This window comes from Papio anubis, chromosome 16 (genome assembly GCF_008728515.1).
Source record: "Papio anubis isolate 15944 chromosome 16, Panubis1.0, whole genome shotgun sequence".
Taxonomy (NCBI): Eukaryota; Metazoa; Chordata; class Mammalia; order Primates; family Cercopithecidae; genus Papio; species Papio anubis.
The window spans coordinates 31,279,589-31,305,511 of NC_044991.1; the positions used below are offsets into that span (position 1 = coordinate 31,279,589).

At 55.7% G+C, this 25,923-nt stretch overlaps 2 protein-coding genes across 11 annotated transcripts in view; one reads left to right on the forward strand and one right to left on the reverse strand.

Annotated features, from left to right (window-relative positions):
- Nucleotides 1-15,267, forward strand: part of DGCR2 (DiGeorge syndrome critical region gene 2) — an 81,839-nt gene extending 66,572 nt beyond the window's left edge. For 5 of the 10 annotated variants that reach the window (XM_017945125.3, XM_017945126.3, XM_003905206.4 and 2 more), the window contains 4 exons: nt 2,935-3,138; nt 9,612-9,764; nt 10,292-10,528; nt 12,462-15,267. In XM_017945125.3, coding sequence (XP_017800614.1) covers nt 2,935-3,138; nt 9,612-9,764; nt 10,292-10,528; nt 12,462-12,718 — 851 coding nt within the window. In that variant the 3' untranslated portion in view covers nt 12,719-15,267. Of the gene's footprint in view, nt 1-2,934; nt 3,139-9,611; nt 9,765-10,291; nt 10,529-11,305; nt 11,873-12,149; nt 12,270-12,461 lie in introns of those variants that run through there. The other 5 variants (XR_002515299.2, XR_004178859.1, XR_004178860.1 and 2 more) reach the window with 5 other exon arrangements.
- Nucleotides 15,268-19,364: 4,097 nt separating this feature from the next.
- LOC101014441 lies at nt 19,365-21,706 on the reverse strand. The gene is made up of 2 exons (XM_009216768.4): nt 20,416-21,706; nt 19,365-19,959 (listed from the first exon to the last, which is right to left on the reverse strand). The coding sequence occupies exons 1-2, from the start codon at nt 21,005-21,007 to the stop codon at nt 19,922-19,924; spliced, it is 630 nt and encodes a 209-aa protein (XP_009215032.2). The 5' UTR covers nt 21,008-21,706; the 3' UTR covers nt 19,365-19,921.
- Between the last annotated feature and the right edge of the window lie 4,217 nt (nt 21,707-25,923).

Here is a 25,923-nt window from a genome sequence, read left to right on the forward strand (position 1 = left end):
ACTGTAGGTGTGCACCGTCATGCCTGGCTAAGTTTTTTATTTTCTATGGAGATACGGTCTCACTACGTTGTCTAGGTTGGCCTCAAACTCAACTCCTAGGCTCAAGTGATCCTCTTGTATTGAGATTACAGGTGTGAACTAATGATATGTTTTGTTCTTGTTTTTTTTAAACTGTTGATTTTCAAGGTTCTTTATGTATTCTAGATACCAGTCCTTTGTCGGATATGAAATCCGACTAGAAATATTTTTTCTAGTCTGTAGCTTGCCTTCATCCTCTTCAAATGAGATTTCAGGAAAGAAAGTTTTGTTTTTGTTTTTCCCTGGCAGTATAAGTTTACCCAAAGAAAAAAAGTTCTTAATTTTAATGAAGTCCTGGTTATTCGTCTCTCCTTTTATGGATTGTTCTTTTTTTTTTTTTCTTTGAGACAGAGTTTCACTCTGTTGCCCAGGCTAGAGTGAAGTGGTACAATCTTGGCTCACTGCAACCTCCACCTCCTGGGTTCAAGTGATTCTTGTGCCTCAGCTTCCCAAGTAGCTGCGATTACCAACACGAGCCAGCACCACGCCTGGCTAATTTTTGCATTTTTAGTAGAGACAGGGTTTCACAATGTTGGCCAGGCTGGGTGCAAACTCCTGACCCCAGGTGATCCACCTACCTCTGCCTCCCAAAGTGCTGGGATTACAGGTGCAAGCCACTGAGCCCAGCCTCCTCTTATGGATTATTCTTTTGGTTTCAAGTCCAGGTACTCTTTGCCTAGCCTTACATTTCTTCTGTGTTTTTCCCTAAAATTTTAATCATTTTCCATTTTACATTTAAGTCTAGGACGTATTTTGAATGAGTTTTTTATTAAGGTGTGAGACTTAGGTCAAGGTTCTTTAGTCCAGTATAGCTTTGCTCCCACGTACCACCTTTGTGCCATTCTTAGCAAATCTTGTGTGTTACGTTTTTGTATGTTATAGACCCAACACTACATTCCATACATATTTTATACAATTGCTTTTTAAATCAGTTAAGAGAATAAAGGAGGAAAACTATGCATATAGGCTGTAATTTATAATCACATGATTGCCTTTACTGTTGCTCTTCAGTTTCTTGTTAGTATTCAAATTACTATCTGGGGATTGCATACTTTTAGCCTGCAAAACTGCCTTTCGTGTTTCGTACAAGGTGAGTCTGCAAACAACTTCTCTCACTTGTTGTTTGGGAAAGTTTATTTTACTTTTATTTTTCAGAAGATATCTTTGCTGGATTTGGATCTCAGTTGATGGTTTTCTGTGAGCAGTTATCCCACTGCCCCAGCCTGTGTTATTTCTGCTGAGAAGTCAGTTGTTTGTCTTTTTGGGATTCCCTTATAAGTAACAAATCATGTCCCATTCGCTGCTTTTCATATTTTTGCCTTGTCTTTCACTTTCAGCATTTTCACTCTGATGTGTCAGTTTGTGGCTCCTTTGCGTTTATCCTATGTGGAATTTGTTGAGCTTCCTGGATGTGTAGGTTATTGTTTTTCAATGAATTTGAGTAGTTTGCAACTGTTAGTTCTTCGAGTATTTGTTTTGCCTCTTTCTCTCTCTCCTCTCCCTCCTCTGCATTTGTTACTCCTGTTTCACATATGTTGGTGTGCTTAATGGTGTTTCACATTTCTCTGGGAGCTCTGTTCATTTCTCTTCGTTCTTTTTTCTCTGTTTTAGCCAGGGAATAATTGTATGTGAGTATCTTGCCCTGGGAGTTCCTGACCACATGGGTGACCTAGATTTGATCCCAATCCTTTTTTTTTTTTTTTTTTTTTGAGACAGAGTCTCACGCTGTCGCCCAGGCTGGAGTGCAGTGGCACAGTCTCTGCTCACTGCAACCTACACCTCCTGGGTTCAAGAGATTCTCATGCCTCAGCCTCCTGAGTAGCCGAGGTTACAGGCGCATGCTACCACGCTTGGCTAATTTTTGTATCTTTAGTGGAGACAGGGTTTTGCCATGTTGGCCAGGCTGGTCTCGAACTCCTGACCTCAGGCGATCCGCCTGCCTCGGCCTCCCAAAGTTCTGGAATTACAGGTGTGAGCCACTGCGCCTGGCTGACTGCAATCTTAAGTGAGGCATAGACCTGTGGTTGTGAAATTTCGGAAGAGTCTTTTTCTAGACATCCTTACCCCATTTGGAGACTGTAACAAGCTACCTTCTCATGTCTCTTTGCCTTTCACTGAGGGTAGCTCTCTTGGAAGCTCCTTCATCCCTTTTCTCTTCCTCCAGGCATTCGCAATGTCTGCCTACCAGTTGAAGACTCTGGGTTTTTAGCCATGGCCATTCCTCTTACTCTTGTCCCAGGTCAGCTCTGTGCAGAGTGTGCCTCAGGTCCAGTGGACTGTCTTCCCAAGCAGAACTGGCAGCTTCCTTAGACACATTCTGATTTTGAAATGGTTAATACTCATAGCAGCTGCATCTTAGAATTGAGAAAATCTCGTAAGTAATCTACTTTGGCAACTTCAAGGCAAACACTTCTGCCGTGACCCTGGAGTCTGGCACTCTGCTCCATCTTGGCTCTCTGGCCTCCATTTGCCCTGGCTGGATGTGCTTTGTCCTAACAGTGTGTTGTAGTGACTGCTCTTGGACAGCTACTCCCTGTGCCATGTGCCAGATCCATGACATTCTAGTCCTAGGAAGACTCTCAGCACAATCTGGCCAAGTCTTCAGTTGTCTTGTTGGTTCCCCAGGCCCGGGAGGGAAGGTCAGCTCATGTCAAGTGGTGCAGCGGTGATGGCAGCGTTTGCTCACAGAGCTGTCTCAGAGGCTTTGATGCCACTGCTCTAGTGGGCATGTCTCACATGACCCCTCCAGCTGCCTCATTCCCATTCTAAGGTAGCAGGTAGCATTCACAGGCCCATATGGGGAGGCTACCTTTTTTGGCAGTGTATACATCTGTACACAATGTATGCTCATTGCAGGTCAAACATGTGTTGACATCAAGGACAACGTGGTGGATGAAGGGTTCTACTTCACCCCTAAGGGGGACGACCCATGCCTGAGCTGCACCTGCCATGGAGGGGAGCCTGAGATGTGCGTGGCTGCTCTCTGTGAGAGGCCCCAGGGCTGCCAGCAGTACCGCAAGGACCCCAAAGAGTGCTGCAAGTTCATGTGTCTGGACCCAGGTGAGACTCTTGATAGTAGGTCCCAAGTCAGCCTCCCTATTTGGAGCTGGAGGCTAGGCGTCCCTTTGCTTCCTCAGTGGTGAGGACTCAGGGCAGTTTACAGAGCATGGCGCAGCAGCAGTGGCAGCGTTTGTCACGGAGATGTCTCAAAGACTTTGATGCCACCACTCTAGTGGGCGTGTCTGACACGACCCCTCCAGCTGCCTCCTTCCCATTCTGGGGTGACAGGCAGCAGTCACAAATGAACTTGAGTGTGGCTGTTTGTTCACAAATCACCACTGACAGCTTCAAACCTATCTTCAAATCTCTGCCTCTAGGGTTTAAGCCATTCTTCTGCCTCAGCCTCCCCAGTAGCTAGGATTACACGCGTGTGCCACTATGCCCGACTAGTTTTTGCATTTTTGCTAGAGATGGGGTTTCGCCATGTCGTCCAGGCCAGGTCTTGAACTCCTGACCTCAAGTGATCCACCCACCCCAGCTTCCCAAGGTGCTGGGATTACAGGCATGAGCCACCGCACCCAGCCTAGACTTCTAATTTATGTCCACATTGGAACTCTTCCTGTTCTCTAGTATGATACGGAGGGTAGTGACAGTTGTCATTGCTTACGGTCATCCATTTTTACCTTAGAATCTTCAAGAAAAAGATTAAGTATTATTCTGAGTTTCGAGATCAGACTCCTCACCACCAGGCGGTAGACAGTACAGGGAATCTGATCTCGGGGTGATCCTCTTCCTTCCACTTGCGAAAAGAGAGGGGCAGGTGGGTCGCTGCTCTCTGAGATGTTAACACCCCTCACACTCCAGGGGCATGCTTTGTCATTCTGCACACCATTGTAGCTGCAGCTCTGTGTGAATTCAGATCTCAAGAGAAATGTAAATCAAAAGTATGAGTTTCTTTCTTTCTTGGGTGCCACAGTAAGAATGAAATGATGAGGACTTATTGAAGTCCCTGGACTTGTGGACCCTGTAGAAGAGCAGCTTTGGCAGGGTATGATGGCCATCTCCGTCTCCAGGGTCCCTGTAGAGGAGAGGCTGCAGCTAGAGGCTGGGCCACAACAGTGAAAGCTGCCCCTGAGTGGAATGTTGTCAGTGTCCCTCCACACCAGGAGGCTGCTGGGTGGGAGGACAGAGCCGGCCTCCAGAGGCCGTGTCTGAGGCTGGGTGAAAGTGGGCACTCTGGCATGCACCAGTAGACATGTGCAGTTGACTGTGGTGAGCACAAGGCTACATTTGCAGCCAGGCCCACCAGAGGACCTAGAGCTAGAGGGTGATGTTTGGACCCCATTCTACAGGGCAGTTTCTCCTCGTATCAGGTGCATGTCTGTTTAAGGCCATGAGAAGCACCAGTTGAGTGCTTACCAAGTTCCCTGTGCCCAGCCACATAACTTTAAACCTCCAACTTAGTGACGGGCTACAAGAGTCAAACTGTTCACAAGCCATGCTACCTGGACTCCTGGTTCCATTTCTCAGGAGTCTACCAGTGCTGCCTTGCCACTATGTCCAAGCTTTGTAAGAATGCCCAGATGTGTACAAGGATGACCCATTTGTGGACATGTATGGCGTAAAGAGCCTGCCCAGTCCCAGGGACTTCTTAGCAGAACAGGGCCCTTAGTGCATCTGGGTGGGCCCAGAGCAGCCGCAGCCCTCTCTCCTGCACGGCCAGAGAACTTAGCTGGGCCCTGCTCTGCCCACCCTGTGGCCATGCTTCCATGGGCTCCTGACTTTCCTAGGGGCCTTCTCCTGGGAAGTGCTCATACTACATTAAGAACCGAGACACTATCACCAAAACTGGAGACTCTGGGAATAGGATGTCATGTGTTAAGCATCAGAATGTCCCCTTCAACAAGCTGAGAGTGTCTACTTTTGCCACCCTGTCATCATTGTGCTCGAGGTCAAAGCCAGTGCCAGAAGGCAAGAAGAAACGAAAAACCGTCCAGGCCAGAGGGGAAGAAATGAAACCATCTCCTTTTACAGATGACTTGGCTGCATAGAAAATCCTAGGGAATCTACAGGAAAGTTACGAGAACTAATAAGTGTGTTTAAGCAAGGTCTCCAGATAGAAGGTCAACTTAACAAAAATTCATTATATTTATATAATCTACCTGTAACAGTTGAAAATTGAAATTTTTGAGAAAAGTACCATTAATAATAGCACCAAAAAACATGAAATACCCAATTATAAATAATATAAAATATGTGCACATTCTGTTTGCTGCAAACTGTAAAACCGTAATGAAAAAAAATCGAAGGCTTAAATAAAAGGGAAGACACCATGTTCATGGATCAGGTGTCTCAATATCATTAGGAGGTTAACTCTTCCCAAATTATAGATTCACTATAATCCCAACCAAAATTCTAGCAGACATTTTTGTAGGTATTGAAAAGCTAATTCTAAAAGTTAGGTGGGGCCAGGCGTGGTGTCTCGCACTTGTAATCCCAGCACTTTGGGAGGCTGGGGAGGGTGGATCACTTGAGGTCAGGAGTTTGTGACCAGTCTGGCCAACATGGTGAAGCCTCATCTCTACAAAAAATACAAAAATTAGTTGGGCATGGTGGCTCATGCCTATAATACCAGCTACTCAGGAGGCTGAGGCAGGAGAGTCACTTCAACCTGGGAGGTAGAGGTTACAGTGAGCCGAGATCATGCCACTGTACTCCAGCCTGGGTGACAGAGCGAGACTCCATCTTAAAAAATAAAAATAAAATAAATAAAAGTTAGGTGGGCTGGGTTCAGTGGCTCATGCCTGTAATTGTAGCACTTTGGGAGTCTGAGGCAGGAGGATTGCTTGAGGCCAGGAGTTCAAGACCAACCTGGCCAACATAGCAAGACCCCGTCTCTTAAATAATAAAAAGATGGATAAAAGTTGGTAGAAAGGCAAAATAACTAGAATAGCCAAAGTAGTTTTTACAAAGAACAAAGTTGGAGGATCCATGCTACCTAATTTATAAATGTGGTACTGATGAAGGAATAGACACATGGATCAGTGGAACAGAACAGTCCAGAAATAGTTCCACACTACATATAATCAAGTGATCTCTCTCCTTTTTTTTTTTTTTTTTTGTTTGTTTGTTTGTTTAAGACTAGTCAAGTGCAGTAGTGAGAACGGGAAAAGAGTAGAACAAGGAGTTTGATCTGTTAACTGACTGTGAACAGTCAATTGAGATAACTCACTACCTTCAGACCAGCCTCATCTTTGACAAAGGTGCAAGGATGGTTCAGTGGAGAAAGGAGAGTCTTTCAATGACTAGTGCTGGGACAGCAGGACATCTATATGCCAAAAATACGAACTTGCACTATCCCTCCTTCTGTATGTAAAATTTACTCAAAATAGTCATAGACACAACTGTAAAACCTTGAACTATAAAACTTCTATAGGAGAAAACATAGGAGAGAAATCTGTGACCATGGGTTATGCAACATTTTTAGCATGATCCTTAAAAAAAACACAAATTCGACTTCATCAAAATTGAAAACTACTGTTCTTTGGAAGACACTGTTAAGGAAATGAAAAGATAAGCCCCTGACTGAATCAAAACAATTATTTGCAAAACACACACCAAAGGTCTATATTCAGAATACACCAAAACTCAATAAGAAAACAAAACAACCCTATTGAAAAATGGCTTTAGAAGAAGATTTACTTTATTACACTTTACAAAAGAATATACAGGATGGCAGTCAGGCACCTGAAACGATGCTCAGTATTGGCCGTTAGGGAAGCAAACTAAATCTACATGGGGTACCACTCCTGCTCGAAAGGCTGAAATAATGAAACTGACAGCACCAAGTGCTGGCCAAGGTCCAGAGCAGCTGAAACTCATGCTGCCCTCTGCCCCTGCTTGCTCTGCTGCTGTTGGGCAGCCCTGGTATGATGAGATTTCCAGAGGCATGTTGAGGTGTTTGGCTGGTGCAGCTGCCAGGCACAGAGCCCACATTGGGTTCCTGGTCTCAGCTTCTGATCCCTGCTGACCTTCTGCTCCCCTTGCCGTCTCTAATGGAGATTTTGAAACTGTTACAAGGTAACCAAGCTCAGTGAAACAGTGAGCTCCTTGTCATTGGAGTTCTTCATGCACAGGCTGGATCCTCTCTCTGGGAGCTACAGGATAGCTCAGAGACAAAAGACAACCCCAGCCGCGCAGCCCAGAGCTCCATGGAGGGAGCAGCCCTATCAAGGGGCCTCTGGGGGCCCTGGGCTGGCCTCTGGCTTCTGGGGCAGGCTCTGTTCTTTGTGCTTAACTACAAGTGGCTTGGTTCTGAGAGATGATTATTTCTGGTCCCCACCTTGAGGGACAATTGGGACCTTGACCATGTCCTTGGGTTTATTTTAGAACTGATTTAAGAGTTAGTCATTGCAAAGGGGCTGCTTCCTTAGGAGCTCCCCTGGTATCTCTGAACTGGCCTCCAATGAACAGGCACATTGCCAGTCCCTGGGCCACTGGGCTTTCGCCCCCTGATGAGAGTGCCCTTGAGACTGGAGGAGGGTCAGAAGCATCAGAAAAAGCAGCTAATTGGTGAGAGGATGTATCCTTCTCACATGTTCACTTCATGTGTTGTCAGCAACAACTGCAGCTTTTAGAGATGCTTCCTGGCCCCGTGGGAGGAGGGCAGGAGCTGGCGCTGCTATCTCTGTGGGCATGGAGTGTCCTGGGCTAGCAGGAATGACTTGAGGGCTCTGGGAGCCCAGCCAGTCACATGGGGGTTGTGAAGTGTCTCCTTGGGGCAGGCAGTGGGAGTCCTGCCTGCCGAGATTGTTGCAGAGGTGGGAGTGGCCATTCCTAGCTTAGCAGGCTCCCTGCTGTTGCGGGGGTCCTTCTGCTTCCAGGAGCTGATGGGTCACTCCTCGTTCTGAAGTCTCCCTGGTCTTCACTCTTGGTCTGTGGAGGCAGCTACTTCTGGGACCACTTCCTGGTTCCACTGTTCTGTGACTTCTGTGAGTTGCCATTTTACATAGGTCCGGAGTGCGTGGAAGTGCCAGCATGTTATAGATGCATGGCTGGCACAAATTCTCCCTTCATGCCTGCTGCCACTCACATCATCTCTGCCTCCCCATGGGCAGCTCATAGCGAGCTCCTAGGCCGGTGTGCACTGCACCAGGGCAGGGTGTCTCACTCTTGGCGCTGTTGACATTTGGACCAGATATTGTGTAATGGGGGCTGTCCTGGAGAATGTTGAGCAGGACCCCTGGCCTCCACCTACTGAATACTAGTAGCATCCCAGCCAAGTGGTGGCCACGAAAAGCATGAAAGGGTCCAAGAAGAGCAGAGGAAGGTGCAGCAGCTTAGACCCGGTGCTCCTTGGTATCTAGCCTGGCTGGGACTCGGCTTCATGGCCCCTCCTGCCCACTCACCCAGCAAAGAGGTGGAGTCGGGTCCACCCAGCCTTCCTACACCTACGCCTGGTGCGTGTGTACCCAGTGTGTGGGTGTGGCTGAGCCAGGAGAGCATCTCAGCGGGGAGCCTGTGGGACCCAGTGCTGTGTCCAGGTGTCATCTGCACGTGTGTGCTGGAGCTGGGTGCATCAGGGGATGCACATTTTCTCTGCCATTGCTTGTTAAGGATTGAAGTGACAGGCTTCACTCCCAACCACAGCAGAGGCTCATTTGTGAAACGATACCTGAGTTGACCGTGCGGCTGCACACAGGGACTCACTGTTCCCCTACACAGTCCATCAGGGAGTTTTGGCAATCTGAGTCCCAAGTGTACCTTGTACTGTCGCTTCTCCCAGTCTGTTGCTACCCGGTCCAGGCCTCTGTCATTCCCTTCTCTGCCGCAGCAGGTCCTCCTCCTGGCTTCCTGACGCCCTATGCTACTCTCTTGCAGCCTGTCCTCCCCACGGCAGCCACCCGAGCCATGCTCCGCAGGGACGCCACCCCCACTCCAAACTGCCGGCAGCTGTCATGAGACCCCTGCCTACCTGGCCAACCCTGGCCTCCCACCAGGACAAGGTTGTCCCTCACCTCCCCCTGGCTCATCTTGTTGGGCAACTGAGCACCTTCCTTCCAAGAGCCCAGGCCTCAGACAAAAGGAAAGCTGCTGTTGGACGGATATGGGTGGTGGCCTGTGCACAGCCCTGGCCCCTGGGAAAGGATGTGCACCTCTGCAGGAGGGCCACTCCCCAGCCGCACCTGGGGCATGCAGTGCGTGAGCACAGCCTGCTAGGAGTGCTGGTCCTAGGACAGGAAACCCCACTTTACTCCAGTGATAGTCAGATGGGCGTTAGCACACAGCAGCCCCGGGGCCCATGGTGAGATGCTCCTCCTGACCTGATATTCGCTCTTCTGCTTCTGTGCTGTCACCATGTTCTTGATTTTGAGTGGCCTTATTTCACATGTATCCTGAAGATGGTTGAGTGCAGGGAGACACCGCGTGCCTTGTCCACACAGCCCACCTGGGCAGGAGGACGACAGCATCCCCAGCCCAGCACGAAGGTGGTCCCCCTTCTCAGATCGGCCATTTCCTTCCCTCCTGTTCAGATGGCAACAGCCTGTTCGACTCCATGGCCAGCGGGATGCGCCTGGTTGTCAGCTGCATCTCCTCCTTCCTCATCCTGTCCCTGCTGCTCTTCATGGTCCACCGGCTGCGCCAGCGGCGCCGGGAGCGCATCGAGTCCCTGATTGGAGCAAACTGTGAGTGCCCTCTGAGGGCCACAGCCCTGGTCCCCATCCCCACCCCAGGTCACCCCTGTCTCCGTGAGCTCCCCAGCCCTGGACAGAGAGGGCAGAGGCAGGTGGAGGGCCCCTGGTCAGATTTGAATGCCGCGTGTTGTGGGGTCTGTGTCCTCACCTGTGGGCCAGGAAAGTTCTTGCCAAGACCCTCCTTACTCCTCCCAAACCACAGGGTGGGCAGAACTCGGAGGCCTCTTAGGATCAGAGGCCTGGATCACCCCCTTGCTGGAGGGTTGTGGGCAGCCAGAGGCTGGGTCTGGCAGAAGTGTCAGCCCAGAGGGACAGATTGGTGTGGTGAGGGTGGGACGTGCCATGGAGCACACCGGGGGTCTCATGGGGATGCCGAATGTGGCTGAGGGGTAGGCAGTGGGGCCAGGTGTGTGCACTCAGGTACGGCAGGCCCAGCCTGAGGGTGGGGGGCTCAGGAGCTAGGCAGCCTGCTGCCAGTGACTTGTCTCTGTTCCCGTTCCACACTTTTGATGGCCCAGTGCACCACTTCAACCTCGGCCGCAGGATCCCTGGCTTTGATTACGGCCCAGACGGGTTCGGCACAGGTCTCACGCCGCTGCATCTTTCTGATGACGGAGAGGGTGGGACTTTCCACTTCCACGACCCTCCACCTCCCTACACGGCATACAAGTACCCGGACATCGGCCAGCCTGACGACCCCCCGCCGCCCTACGAGGCCTCCATCCACCCGGACAGTGTGTTCTATGACCCTGCAGGTGCCTGACTCCCCAGGGAGAGGGAACACCTTGTCAAGTAACCTGGCACATGGGGCCAGGCCCAGCACTCCTGCCCAGCTGCAGAGGCCTGGGGCCTCACTTCTTTCAGGTTTTGTCTTTGGTTTTTCCTTTAAGGCTCCTCCTGGAGCTGCCCGTGCAGAAGGGATCCTGATCTCCCTGCCTGGCCGCCCCTGGCAATCTGTGCAGAGAGCTCTAAGGAGGCCTGAGACCCCTCCCTCCCTCCCTCCCTTCTGTGAGCACCTGTCAACTGGGCAGCCCTCAGGGCCCTCAGCCCAGCTCTAGAGACCTGGAGAGGCAGGCACTGGCAGTTGTGAGGACAGGGCTGGCCCAGACCCAGGAGCCAGTCACTTGTCTGTAAAGACACATGAGCTAGAGACACCATGGTGACAGCCCCTCATGTCATGTCAGGAGGCAGCTCTGTGAGGTGGGAGTAAAGCGCGGCTTCTGTGCCACTGGCCCGTAGTTGGAGTCTGCCACCCATCTGATAGTGGCACCATTCCTCAAGGCTGTGTAGCTAAGGAGAGGCAGGCTCCCGACCCCTGGCCTGTCCCTGTCTCTGGTGAGCAGTGCAGGTGTTCCTCCCCTCTCCCTGTGCATTAGGCCCCCTAACACACACAAACCTGTAGTGTACTTGGCAGGCACTGCCACCCCAAGGCGGCTGTCTCCTTGCATGCCCGCACATCTCAGCAGAATGGGCATTGTGAGGCTGGTGCTGCTGTGCCAAAAGGTCTGAGTCCTATTTGTTTGTTTGGTCAGCTGTCACAGCTCTTGCATGATCTGGGGATGCGGAAAAGACTTGGATTTGACCCCTGCCCTCAGGACACAAGATTGTCACAGTCTTTCAGGGTAGGACTAGCTTCCTACAAGGGATGCCAGTGGGTGGCAGCAGATCCCAGATACCTCAGTGGGCCAGGTTGCAGAGCAGGGTGGGGGCTGTGAGGGGCTGACCAGGGGGGAGATGCGTCACCAGGGCCTTGTGCTGTCAGCTTACAGACAGCACGGCCTGTGGTAATGACAAGCAGGCAGCCCAGGTACAGTGGCTCACACCTGTAATCCAGCACTCTGGGAGGCTGAGGGGGGAGGAGGGGTCTCACTATGTTGCCCAGGTTGGTTTGAGAGCAGCCTGTGAGACCTCCATCTCCACAAAAAATTCAAAACTAGCCATGCATGTGGGCACACCTGTAGTGCCAGTTACTGGGCAGGCTGAGACTGGAGGATCACCTGAGCCCAGGAATTCTAAGCTGTCATGAGCCATGGTCATGTCACTGCACACCAGCGTGCAGTCTTTTAAGATCCTGTCTCTTAAAAAAAAAAAAAAAGCAAGTAATAAAGATCGGGCAAAACAAAGCGAGTAGACTCCTTACCACACAGCCTACCTTGAATCAGAGCTTCCTGCAGACACCTGTGTGGTTTCCAGGCCGCTCCCTGCAGCCCTGTTGCCCACACGACGGTTGTCATATTCCAGCTGCAGTCTTGAATGTTGTTCCACCCACCTGGGACCAGTGCCTCCCTGATGACAAATACCCCTGACTTCCCGCTGAGCCGGGTCTTCACCCGTACTGAGTCTCAGACAGTTTCCCTTTGGGCCCCTCTGTTCTAGTGACTGCTGGTCAGTGTGTCTCCCCGACCTGACACCGATGGTGGGACAGGCGCGTGTCTGCCATTTGAGATGTGTCCTGCACCTTGCATATACCAGGTTCCCAGCCACAGGGAGCAGTAGGTACAACAGGGGTCATGTGGGGCAGGCTCCTCCTTCAAAATCTGAGGCACGGGGAGCCACCCAGGTGTTGCTCCACCCAGCTTCACGGGGGCGTTCAGGCAGGAGGAGTGTCTCCTGGTTCTGCCCAGCTCCCCTGCATCCTCTGTGCCAGGCCTATGTCTGTCTCTGACACCCTTCTGTCTCTCCCTGCAGACGATGATGCTTTTGAGCCCGCGGAGGTCAGCCTGCCAGCCCCTGGGGATGGTGGGAGTGAAGGTGCATTACCCCGGCGCCTGGAGCAGCCTCTGCCCACTGTGGGGGCCTCTCTGGCAGACCTGGAAGACTCTGCCGACAGCAGCAGCTCCCTGCTTGTGCCCCCTGACCCTGCCCAGAGTGGGAGCATCCCAGCTGCAGAGGCACTGCCAGGGGGCGGCCGCCACAGTCGCAGCTCCCTCAATACTGTGGTGTAGACGGCCCGGCCTGTACCCCAACGGTCTGGGAGCACCTGTCTGTTGTCGAAAACACCGGTCCCTGGGGAGACTTGAAAGGCCCCTGTCCCAGCCTGGACGCCGCGCACTGCCGCACATCACTGGTGGGCATGCGTGTGTACATAGAGACCACAGCCCGCCTCCTGCCAAAAGACGTGGTGGCCTGCACGGAGCTTCCTTGAGGGCTTCAGAAACATGCTTAGCTTTGGATCACTGTCTTCGCCTTTATAAATGGCAGAAGAGTGACAAAATTCGTTCAGACCACACATTTTAGAGGCAGGGAATGAAGAAGGTACTGTGGGCCATGGCCACACCCAACGCGTCTGTGGTGGGCCTGCTCGCTGCAGTGTGCTGTCCAGAGACCTGCTGACCCAGTGGGGGATGGGCACAGCGGGGGCTGCCACGGTGCCCCTTGCTGGCCGCCCTCAGGAAGGGCCTCTGGACTGTCGGTGTGGTGTAGGCAGTGGGTCTGCTTCAGGGAGGCAGCCTCTTGAGTTTGCCACAGTGGCTGCACTGAAGACGGCCCCACAAGCCCGGTTGTGAATATCAGGGTGGCCCTGCCCCTGGCTGGCAGCTCCCTTGGGGCTCTGGAACCTGAAGCCCTGAGAAGGAGAGCTTGGACGGAGGTTGAGCTCTTCTCTGTGTCTTTCCATCTGGGCGCTCTGCAGCCCAGCTCTGCGGCAGGAGGCTGACCCCACCCCGTCAATCCCTCCCAGCATTGCTGTGCATGGCTGCCTCAGGAAGAAGCTCTGGACTGGGGCTGTGCTCTGCGGGCTCTGGAGACTGAGCTGCCTCCTGTCTCTCCACTCTGGAGCCCTGGGCTCTTGCCTCCTGTTGAATTGCCCCTGGGCCTGCCCCCGACCCTGTTTGTGCCATAAAGGGTTGCTTCATTGCAGGAGGGGTGGCTGAAACCACCATCCTGGGCTGCATCTTTCTCCTTCAAGTCCACTCTACATCACCGCCACTGCTGCAGCTCAGTGCCCAGCGGCCGCATGCACACCTCCGGGCCCCTCCTCAGCAGCGCAGGGGCTGGGGGCCCTGCCTGGGACCCTTCTGCCTGGAGGACCCTGTTGCCTGCTCCTGGGCAGTGGTCTTGTTGCCTGATACAGGGCCTTTAACATTTCTGAGGTTTGGAGATTAAGCGGGTTCTGTGCGATTTTTAGCACATCCATCTTTTCTACGTTGAATGTCTGGATCTTTCCTTTATATGTTTGTCTCTGTGCGTGTATGTGGCCAAGCATTTGCAGGTGAGGGTGGTACATGGAACTTTGCAGGTCAGTGGGGGCCCACTCTTCCAGGGTCATCGACATCCTGGGCTGTGCTGAGGCAGGGCTGTCTCACTCAGTCTTTCCAGACCTGCGGGGGCAGCACTTGGGAGGCCTGGCTGAAGCATGCAGTTCTATGGTGCTGCTCAGGCACGGACTCCATGCACAGTCCACTTGACACATTCTCACACTGTGGCTGGAGACCCATTTTTTCCATCCCGTGTAGAATGAGAATCTTGAGTTACCCATGGACAGACTTGACCTTTGTGCCAGAGCTGTGAGTGAGTTTTGTCACTGAATTGCCTGTCCCTGAGCTTGGCCTGCTGGAGCATGATGCTAGAGGCTGTGTGCGGGCAGGCTTGCGCTCCTCTTGGAGAAGGGCTGCTACTTCTTGAGAAGGAAGTCCTGGCCACAAGAGTCCCCCGCTGGCTGCAGAAGACAAAAGCAGGAAGCACGTCATGTATCCCACATGCACTGGGGCACGGCAGCCAGGTTCCAGAGCAGCAGGCATGTGCATTATGGGTGCCAGGTGGCCAGTGAGGGCCCGAGGACCACACAGCAGAGTCCCCCACGGGCCTGATCCTGAGAGCTTAGAGGGTTCCTGCCTGGCCTCAGAACTGTGTGTGCTGGACAGGGTGGCTGGCACGAGATGTGTGGGACTGGGACGCTTCCTTTGGGGACCAGAGGAACATTAGGGCCAGTCAGACGCGTAGGGGGCAGCGAGGCAATGGGGTAAAGTGGACCATGCAGGCTGCAGAGGGTGGGCCTTGGGCTGGCCAGGGGTTACTGGGTGGCCCCTTCCCCATGCGCCTCCACAAGCACTCAGGCCACTGGCACGTCAGGCCAGTCAGAAGGTCCGCATGGCAGAGCTGCCTGGAACACCTGTGGCTCCAGGAGGCCCTTGGGGGCATGAGGAGAGCTGGACTCGCTCATCTATCCTTGCACCGCCATCCAGAATGCCCCCGTTGCAAGGCCTGCTGCAGCCCCCAGTCTGACCAGCAAGTCCCGGGGCCACCCTTGCTGAACCTTGTGCTCCAGGGGTCCTCCTACCCCAGGACCACCTTGCCACAGTTTCTCGGAGACCAGGTGCCCTCTGACCTGCCATGTGGAGGTGGGATTTGATACTGTACATTGTCTTGATGCCTGTTTTTTTAATGTTTTCCTTTCATTAAGGGTTTTTAGTTTTTGGTTGGGTTGACACTAACTTTTCTTAAGATGCTGTGAGAACCATTTCATCCAAATGCCAAATAAACTTGTGTTCTGGAAGAAGCATGGTCAGTCCTTGGTGTGACCCCCACAGCTGCCACAGGCTAAGGTGGAAGAGACTGGGTACCCACCTTTCAGCAGAATGCTCCTAGGGTTTGCAGCCCTTGCAGGCGTCCAGCAAACCCCCTGAGGACCAGGCAGAGCTGAGCCTGGAGCCCCCAGGTAGGGTGTGCAGGGAGAGCAGCAGCCCTGAGCTGCCTACAGCTATCCTGCAGCACCCAGCCTCGCTCGGGGCATTGGCTGCTGCCTTGCAGGTGTTGCTGACTTGCACAGGATCCACATAGAGGCTGCTTGACACCATCTGGGAGCCAGCATGGGACGGGGTGTCGGCAGGGCTTGGAACTGGGCCGTCAGCCCCATCTGCTCTAAGCTCCCCTCATCATCCAGGTGGCTGGAAACAGCCCCTCCCTCCAGTCCAAGCCACCTAGTGTTACAAAGTAGCCTAGGTCTTCTGCAGCCTCTTCACACGTGTCCAGCAGTGCCATCTCTGGGTGTCAGAGGGTAGGGGGCCCAGGAAATGTGATTGCATGCCCTGCTCTGGGGGCATTCCAGGTGTGTATACTTGCGGGAAGTCCGGCGGCTGGACGTGAGAGGGATCAGGGTTAGGAAAGGAGCTGGTAAGTCCCTTGGCAGGGATGGGAGCCTCAAGGATGCGGCCCCTCATTTTTTATCCCATCTTCTGGGGCAGGAGTGGAGTGGTGGTGTTGAGTCCTGGGCACACAGGTTGCTGTCAGCACCCTGGACAGAGCCCTGAGCCCTGCATCTGGGTAAGGGCTGTCTTCCCATCCCCAGTGTGGGTAGGGCCCTGCCCTCTGGCGACTGGAAAGAGGCGTGGGGTGTAAAGAAGTCCCCTCCTCTGACCTCCTGTCTTGGCCTGGATCCACAGGGGGGTGCTGGGTAGGAGGCAGGCTGTGGTCCTGGGATGGGGTGGCAGTTCCAGGCCCACAGTGGGGCAAGAGACGTCCTACACCTTCCTCCTATCCTTGCCCCGAAAGTCATGGGTGCTGGGGTCCAAGGTGCCCTCACTATTTGACCTTTCTTGCTGGTGGCTTTGGTGTGTCATTTGGGTCCCCAGCCTCTGTTTCCTGGACTGTAAGTGGGGATAATAATAGGTCACCCCGGCCGGGCGCGGTGGCTCAAGCCTGTAATCCCAGCACTTTGGGAGGCCGAGACGGGCGGATCACGAGGTCAGGAGATCGAGACCATCCTGGCTAACACGGTGAAACCCCGTCTCTGCTAAAAAATACAAAAAACAAAAACTAGCCGGGCGAGGTGGCGGGCGCCTGTGGTCCCAGCTACTCGGGAGGCTGAGGCAGGAGAATGGCGGGAACCCGGGAGGCGGAGCTTGCAGTGAGCTGAGATCCGGCCACTGCACTCCAGCCTGGGCGACAGAGCGAGACTCCGTCTCCAAAATAATAATAATAATAATAATAATAATAATAATAATAATAGGTCACCCCTCTCCTGCAGGATTAACCTCAGCGATTGTTGCTGCACTCAGTGCAGCCCTGGGACCAGAGCGCGCCTGGGTGAGTTTGGAGAGCTTGCTGTCGTCTTGGTGGCCCTGCCTGGGGACTGCCTCCTCCCACCCTCTCCTCAATAGCCATGCCCCTAGCCCACCTAGCTAATGAATACATATATAGCAGCCAGGCCAGCAGCCTGGCCACTTTCTAGTCTTTCCTAGCTGCGGCTGCCACTGAGCCACACGCGCCCCTGGCATTGTGCTTGCCTGCCTTGTAGTGCAGCTGGTGTGGCGCAGACTCTGAGAGTGGGCACCAGGACTCTGCCTGTCTGGTCTCCAATCTACCCTCTCTTGCCACGCTCCACCACCCCTTAGGTCTTGCCACTGGGGGTGGGGAGGGACTTGGGGCAGAAGATACTGGGGTAGGGGTGACAGGAGAGAGGGTTCTTCACTGGCCTCCCCTGGCCTACTTCATTCTTGGACTCCAGCTGATGGCATGGGGCTTAGAGAGGGCCCGGACGACTGGCCTCTCAGCTCAGCCCCCTGCCCACTGTCTCCATAGGCGCCTGCTGCTACGACTCCCAGGACCCCAAGTGTGGTGAGGACAGAGTGTCATGTGAGGCTGTGTGAGATCAGTCTGTGTCCTGGGACCACCAGAGCATGTGCCTGTGGTGCAAGAGTGGCCAAGAGACAGTCTGCACCCTGCACTCTGTGGTCTTTGCAGGTTTCTGTCTATAGTCAGTGACTGGGCATCAGTGCAAGCGTGTGACTGTCCCCCTGTGCGTGAGTCTGGGCCTGCTGTGACCGTCGGTCCTGAGTCAGTCAAGGCTGGTATGCCACTGTGGCCAGCCCAAGTGTGTGCAGGTGATAGAGGTCCCAGTGTGGGTGTGCAGCTGTGTGCCGGAGACCCTTCCGCCTTCATCTCACCGTGGGGCAGTCAATCCGGAGACTAGATGGCTAGGTCAGATGCAGGGTACAAGAGAAGGGGGGCGCTGTGACCTGTTCAGGTGTGGGGGAAGCAGGGAGCTGGGTTTCCTGAGGCTGGGCTATCCTCTGGGTGTATGGGGGCCACCCTCTGCTGCACCCCCAGGCTGCCTCCCTGACTCCCCCACCCAAAGACCGCAGTCCTTGTTCTCACAGGTCCCACCCACTGGAAGAAGCTGGCCCCAGCCTGTGGGGGCCCAGTCCAGTCCCCCATTGACACTGACCTTCACAGGGTCCAGCGGAACTCTACCCTCGAGACCTTCATCTTCCAAGGCTATGACTCAGCACCTTGAGGGCCTTGGACCCTGGAGAATGACAGCCACACAGGTCAGCACCCTGCGGTCAGGATCCCTCCTAGGCAGGGGCAAGAGCCCCACACAGGGCATGAGAGCTCCTGCGTGTACATAGGGACCCGGACCCCCTACACACGGGAGCTGAGACACCCTACAGGGCCAGAAACCCTCCACAGGGGCTAGTTCCACAGGGAAGGAGCATCCTCACACAGCAGTCCAGATGCGCCCTCTGTGTAGGCACCAGGCCCCACCCTACAAACCACAGCCAGCCATGGCCCCTGAGGACCAGGAGTCAGGGTCTCTGGCAGGGCCAGGATCCCTGACCACACACAGCTGGGCTCAGCCCCACCCCAGGAGGGCTGCCCTCTGCCCTCTTCCTTGCCATGCTGGGTGTAGGCGGGGAGGCTTTCCCCTGCAGTCTGTGGAGCTCTGCTCTGCTGACCAGCAGGAGCCCTGGACACCATGGGTCCCATTCAGTGGAAGCAATGGGGCCCCACTGGGAAGCAGCCTGGCCTGAGGAAGGGCTTCTGCCCATACCCTGCGTCCTAATGGCACAAGGTGGGCAGGTGGTGAGGTAGAGAGGTTGTCATGTGCCTTCTCTCCGTCATTGCTACTCTGAATGGACGCTGATCCTCAGAACCACCTGGAGATTCGGGGGTTGGGCTGCTGTCACCTGCCTACCGCACACTGTAGCTGCACTTCAACTGAAGGGGGGCTGGAGCTGAGCAGACTGGGAGCACGGCCAGGACAGGCAGAGCCAGGCTATGGAGGTAGACTCAGGCATGAGGTGGGGTGGCCGGAGTGCTCCCACGGAGGTGAGAGAGAGCAAGGTGGGGGCACCTGGGTGTCTTGCCCCATACCGCTCACGTATAACTTCCGCCCACAGCAGGCTCTTAAGGGGCACGCCGTATTGGCCTCCTCCAGAGCCTGGGTCCCAGCGACAGCCCCCTGCTCTTCCCCCACCCTAGCAGGTGTGTACTGGGCTCTGATGGGCCTGGGGCTCAGCTTGTGCTTCTGTCAACCGTGGGCGACCCTCCATGTGAAATAAAAAATGAAATAAACAATGCACAGAGTGACCTTAGCCTAATGTGGCGTAGTCGGGGGTGGGGGGGGGGGTGTGTGACCTGGCGCGGTCCCCTACTGCAAGGGGAGCATTTCCTGCCCTAATCCCACTGAGACCTCAGTGTGCCTGTCTGTTCCGTGGGAGCCCTCTGAGTGACCCTCTCCTACCTCACCAGAACCCGGGATTCTCCAGGTTCCTCTCAGAGGGAGAAGGGCCCCCACCCTTATCCTACACATTGTGTCTGACTCCCCTGGTCAGATGGAAGGAGAAAATCTAGCAGTCAGAAATTCCACTGTTAGGCCAAGATTACATTATTTTATTTAAAAAATAAGCTGGGTGACCAACCCAGGGACACTGTGCTCGGCTAAATGATGACTCCAGCTACATTTCCCGAGGCCAAGAGATGAGAAGCTGCTGGCTCCAGGCTCCGCTGCAGGCTGCCCTGGCTGAGTGGGTGCTGGGCACCACAGAGGGCTGCCTGGTGTTCCGAAGCCATGGTCCCGGTGCCTCCCTGGGAGTTCTACTGTGGAGTCTGCATGGAGGGTGAGTCTGGAGAGATGTTCGTGTCCAGGTGGCTGCCTGTGGTCTGGCTAAGGGGTGAGTATTCTTGGTGTCACCGCCCAAAGTAAAGCTGGGTCCACGGGACACGGATTGGGTGAGGCTCTGTGTCCAGGTGATGCTGTCCAGTGAGAGGGGTCGCAGTCAGAGTGAGGCTGATTGGAGGCCGCTGTCCAGTTGGTGCCGTGTGGAATGTGATTACATACTGGTTGACACTGTCCTGAGGGACATCACCAGCTGCGTGTCTCAGCCGTCCTGTGTCCCTGGGTTCTGTGCCCTTGTATGTGGGTGACACTATTCCAGTGCGTGGAGACCCTGCCTCCTCATGAGACCTTGAAAGAAACAGAACCTGCAGTCACCCTCAAGGAAGGGGAGTCTCAGCTGTTCCCTGGAGGCTGACCCAGCCCTGACCCAGACCCAAGGCCCAAAGGCCCCACTCTAAGGTCCAAAGGGGCTCCACCCCATTCTCTAACCGGACTCAGTCTCTGGCAAGGACCCAGGCTGCCATCCGCACTCCCCAGACGCACGTGGCCCACCCTCCGCCCGTCCCGCGCCCACCCCCTCCCTCCAGTACCAGAGCCCTAGCCGGCGGCACCCGGGCACCCTTCTGGCTCAGAGCCACGCTCCACGAGGGGGACCGATCTGTTCACTTGCCCCGTCCTGGGGGTACCAGAGTAGCCAGCGCGACGCCTTCCGCACCTCGCCTAGGCCGCCCTTGTGCGGCCGTCCTCAGTCCCTGCCACCTTGCACGACCCCAGGAGGTACCGGCATCTTCTTGGGGTTCTTACCGGCCGGGGTTCGGTGCGCTCCGCCGTCTGCTGGGCCGTCCGGGGCGTCGTCTGCGGTCCTGGAGGCGGCAACCAGGGCGCTCACGGCGCCGACCGTCCGCAGCAGGGTCGGGTTGCGGGGCGCGGCGCGGAGGACCGCGCGGGGCTCGCGGCGGGCAGGAGGCGACGGCGGCGGCGGCGGCGGCAGCAGCGCGCGCAGGGCGTCCAGCTCCGCTCGAAGCTCCGCGCGCAGCGCCTCAATCTCGGCGCCCAGCTCCGCGCGCACTGCCGCCAAGCCCCTCTGCAGCCGCCGCTCGCTCACCTCCAGGACCCCCACCGGGTAGGTGGCCCCGCCGCGCGGCTCTCCGCACACCGAGCACACGGAGTCGCAGCTGTGCGTGCCAGTACTCTCGTCCACGCCCGCCGCCCTGGCCCGCGCACGCTGCACCAGCTCCAGCAAAGCTGCCTGGGCCCGGATCTGGCTGCGCAGGCGAGCCATCGGGCCCGGTGCTCGGGCGTCTTCCCGGCCGGGCCCATTGGATTGTGGCCCCGGGTCCCGCGGCGCCTCGCTGGCTCCGTACGCACTTTGCGCCTGGGCCCCAAGCTCCGCCATCGGCACTGCTGCCTCCACCGCCGCCAGCGCCCGGGATGGCCGGAAGCCTCAGGCTGCAGCCTAGCGACCGCTGGGGCCCAGGCGACGCACTGTGGAGGGGGCCCTCGGGATGGCTGTGGGAACGACCAAAGCCCTGGGGGATCCGGCCTGGGGCGCGGTGAACCCCGGCAGGGCAGGGTCCTGGGCAGCCGGGTTCCCAGGGGACCCTGCCGGAACGACGGCGTTGTGGGCAGGATCTCACCAAGGGCATGGCCCAGTTTCTGGGCGGAAGTGACATGGAGCATCGCCAGCCGAAGCCCAGGAACCACCCGCTACACACAAATCAGGAACTGAGCTCACGTTTTCCGCTGGAAGCTATGGAGACAGTTCTCCATCATAGTCAAGAAAAGACCAGGAGTGGTCATGGATCCCACAGCCCTTTTCAGTGGCTCAGGGCGACCTCCTTCCATGTAGTCCAGGCCATTATCTCCTCACCCTGTCCCCTAGTCCACACAGCTGGAAGAATCCATCCAGGTGGCATCTCCAGCCCTAAGCTGCTGGCCCTTCCATGCGAGCTCTTCAGGGTCTCCCTTACTCTCCAAGGCGGCCCGCCTAGGGCCTCTGGAAATCCCTGGCCATCTCAAGCTGGGTTTTTTGTTTTGTTTTGTTTTTATAAACAAGATTTTGCTGTGTTGCCTAGGCTGGGGTGCAGTGGTGCAATCAATCATAGCTCACTGCAGCCTCCACCTCCTGGGCTCAAGTGATGCTCCCACCTCAGTCTCCTGAGTAGATGGGACTACAAGTGTGTACCAGCGTGTCTGGCTAATTTAAAATTATTATTATTATTATTATTATTTTTGTAGAGATAGGGTCTTACTGTGTTTCCCAGGTTGGTCTTGAACTCCTGGCCTCAAGTGATCCTCCTGTCTTGGCCTCCCAAAGTGCTGGGATTACAGGCGTGAGCCACCATGTCCAAGCCTGTCTGTGCTTTTAACCTCCTCGAATCCAACAGTCTTCTTCATCCTTCTGGGTCTTTGCATAGTTCCTCTCCCCCCACCACCCCCCCTCCCCACCATTTTCCTGGTGGCTCTCACTTTTCCCACTTGGGTAGGGAAAAGTTCCTTGACCACCCCATCCCACACCGGGGACCTGGAGTCCCTCCTCCACAGCACCCTTCACAGTTCTATTTAAATGACTCTTTTCCTTCCTCCCACAGTGGAGTCTCTGAGCCCAGGGGCTGAGTCATCTCTCCTGGGCTGAGTGTGGCACTAAGCATGCTGAGTGCTAGCCTGCACAGAGGCCAGACCTGGGTGGGTCCCAGGACACAGCTGTCAGTGGCTGTCTTGCCACGGAGTGAGTGGATGAATTAGCGGGGCTGGGATCCTCTCCCCTTTTACAGTAGGAGGCTGGGGGAGAGGAGCTGGCCAGCCTGTCCACCTCTGCAGCCTGGCATCTGAGGCCCTCATGACATCCCTGCTGGCCTGCCTTCCCGTGCAGCCCTTCCACCCTCTGCAGGACCCTCGCCACTGCATCCCATTCCTTCTCACCCCAGTGCCTTTGCATAAGCAGTGCTGCCTGTGGCCACCACAGGGCCCTAGGTATGGGCAGAGGGTAGTATCTCCCACACAGCATGTTGTTCTCCCTGTACCCCCAGGGGCTAGTTAGCACTCTGGGTGCCCTGGACCCTGGGGCCTCCCTCAGCAAATTGTGGAGGCTGGCCTGGCACGAATCCAGGCTGATCTGGGAAGGGACATAGCAAGACAGTCCCTGGAGAATGTGTCCCTGGGTCCACCGGGGTCTGGCCCCTGCAGGTCAGTGCACGTGTGCGTGTGTGGGTGGGGGGATTGAGGGGATCGCTAATGCTGTCCTTAAGCAGCTGCTGAGGAGAAGCTGGGTCCCTCTAGCCATGTTCATTCACGCAGTCACTCCCTGCAGCCCGTCTCTCTGGAAGGTACAGGAGGAGGTGAGAATTGGGTATTCCGTCAACCCCTCAGACTCCCCCATTCCTGCTGAATCACCTGTGCCCTGGGACCTCCAGCAGCTGGTTCTACTGATCCCTAGAGCCTCATTAGCCATTCTCTCCCTCCCCCGCGTCATTAAAACACTGCCAGCAAAAGAGCCCTGTGTTCTTTCCCCAGCCCTGCTGGAGACCCAGGGGCTCTGCCCTCTCTGAGCCAAGCCTTCACCTGTGAAATGAAGAGATCTCTGAGGTCCCCAGGAGGGATGATGGGGAGGCGTGGATGGTGGAGAAGGTGCAGGAGAGAGTCCAGATTTGCAGAAAGAGCTGTTAGTTTTGTGATCTCTGCCTGGAGGTTTATGGACAGGCTGAAAGAGAAGCTGAGCCTTTGCAATGAGTCCAGATCAGGGTTTGTTCCTGCAGGGGCTCCAGATGTGGGGGCTGGCACTTGTGACAGGGGGTCCCAAAGTCATGGGCATAGAGAAGATAGGTTGGCAGGAGCAAGGGCAGAATGGGAGCGGGGTCCTGGGGACCCTGTTGGGCCCTGAGGAGGACTGCGGAGGTGTCGGTGAGGGGTGGACATGCAGGCGTGTCAGCAAGACCCTGAGCCCCTGAGCTCAAGTGCAGCGGTGGCCGTAAAGCAGGTTGTGGGGACCCTGGCTTGAGCTTCATTGGTAGCAGGGCTGGGGTGGAAACCGGGGACTGGCGGAGAGGAGATGGGGTGGGGGCTGGCCAAAGCAGTGTGTCCCTCAGGGAGCGTGGCAGAGCGGCAGAGCGGCAGAGCGGGACGTGCACACAAGTCTGCTCTCCACTTCCTCTGGGAAGTTCCTCAAATTCAGCCAGCCACAGCTGCCCCGGCACCGAGGAGCTGACTGCGGCTCCAGTGCAGGGCCTGCTCCTTCCGCTCCTGTTCCCTTCAGTGTGCCCTGGGCCGGGGCCAGGAATGGTGGGGGTGAGGAGGCTGGCTGTGCCTGTGGGAAGCCACCAGCTCCCAGGGCTGTCCCTGGGCCCAGGCTGTAGCTCTGTGCATTCAGGCATGCAAGCTGGGTGGGTGACTAGCCACCTTGCCCCTCAGTAATGCATTCACAGTGGGGGGGATCAGAGGGAACCCCAGGGCTCCTCTGCTTAGCTGGGCCAGGGGTCTTGATGGGGCAGTCTCTCCGTGTGACTTAATTGTCATCACCTTTGTGCTCTATGGCTATTAAATAAAACTTCGCGGCTGGGCACGGTGGCTCAAGCCTATAATCCCAGCACTCTGGGAGGCCGAGACGGGCGGATCATGAGGTCAGGAGATCGAGACCATCCTGGCTAACACGGTGAAACCCCGTCTCTCCTAAAAAAAATACAAAAAAGTAGCCGGGCTCAGTGGCGGGCGCCTGTAGTCCCAGCTACTCGGGAGGCTGAGGCAGGAGAGTGGCGTGAACCCGGGAGGCGGAGCTTGCAGTGAGCTGAGATCCGGCCACCGCACTCCAGCCTGGGCGACAGAGCCAGACTCCGTCTCAAAAAAAAAAAAACAAAAACAAAAACACAAACTTGGCAGCCACCTTGGCTGGAGGTTTTATGTCCCAGAGCCCAAGGGCAGTTGGGAGCCAGGGGAGCGCTCAGACGGCAGGGCCAGGCGAGCTCTGTGTGTGGGAGGGAGCTATGGGGGCCTCTGAGGGCTGCTGCAGGGACCCAGCAGGGCCGGGGTGGAGGCAGAGGCTGTGACTGTGGCTTCACCGTCATCAGAGTGGAGGTAGAGATGCGGGCAGAGTCCTTGAAGCTGGCTCAGGGGGTCTGTGTGGGGACAGGGCACACCCAGCAGGGGGCTGAGGGTAAGCTAGGGAGGCAGCAGGGTCTTGGAGCTGTCTCCCAAAGGTGGTGGGGAGTCCCAGGAAGGGCAGGGAACAGGAGCAGCCAGCAGGTACAGCTGATCTGCCCTGAGGTCCTGGACACACTGGTCGGGACAGGAAGGCTTATCTTGGAGCTGGTCCTGGAGGGGCCATGTGGGTCATGGCCCCTGGCCCTCTGCTCAGACCACAGAGCACAGGACACTTGTCCGTCCTTTGCTGCGGCTGTGCTGCTTGCTCTGGGAGCAGCTGCTGCTGGGCCTTAGGAGGAGGAGGGAGGTTGGCCTGGCTGGGGCCCAGCCCCTGCGTCCGGGCTCTTAGAAGGGAAGGTGATGGTCCTTTTAGGCCCCAGGAGGGCGGGCTGTGTAGTAGGGCCTCGGTGCACGTAAGTTGGCAGGTCTGGCTTGGGCTTTGCTCAGGACACTGGGTACTGGGTTCTGGGTTCAGAGGCCTCATGAAAACACCTAGCCTCAGTTTCCTCATCTGTCAGGACCAGCAGCTGGCTGGGAGGTGTGTGTGACCATGGTAGCGGCCGGCTTAGTCTACTGCAGGAGTCCTTGCCTCCCAGACCCTTGAGCTGACCTCTTCTTTGAGAGCTCAGAGAGGAGAATGACTTGCTCCAGGTCTTACTGCAAGGTCTGGGGCTTCCTGTGGGGACTCAGGCACACTTTGTCCCTGAATACCTGTGCCCTGCCCACTGGACCCTGGAACTGTGCCCCGGCCTCCTGTGGCACTGGCTAGCCAGATCTCTGGGAACCGTCCCAGGGCAGGTGGCTCTGCAGGAGGCCAACTTATTAGCCAGCCATGGCCTTGCCTGATGTGGGTAATGAGCTTATGACCTGGTAATGACCTTGTTTGTCTGTTCCTGGCATCAGCAGCCTCAGCTCTTCTTGCAAAGAATGTCTGGACTGGGGTGGGTCTGACCAGTCTGTGCCGCAGGCCCCAGCATCCCAGTCTGCCCTGCATAGGGTGTTGGGCCTGCCAGTATCTACCTGTATGTGCCCTGAGGGCCCAGACTTAGCCCCCACTGGGAAAACTCAGAGCTCCTGACAGAGCCCTCCCAATTGCACAACCTGGGCAGGTAATCCCTGACCCACTCTGGGCCTCACTCTCACCACAGCTGATGACAAAGATTCTCCGCTTGGTCAAAC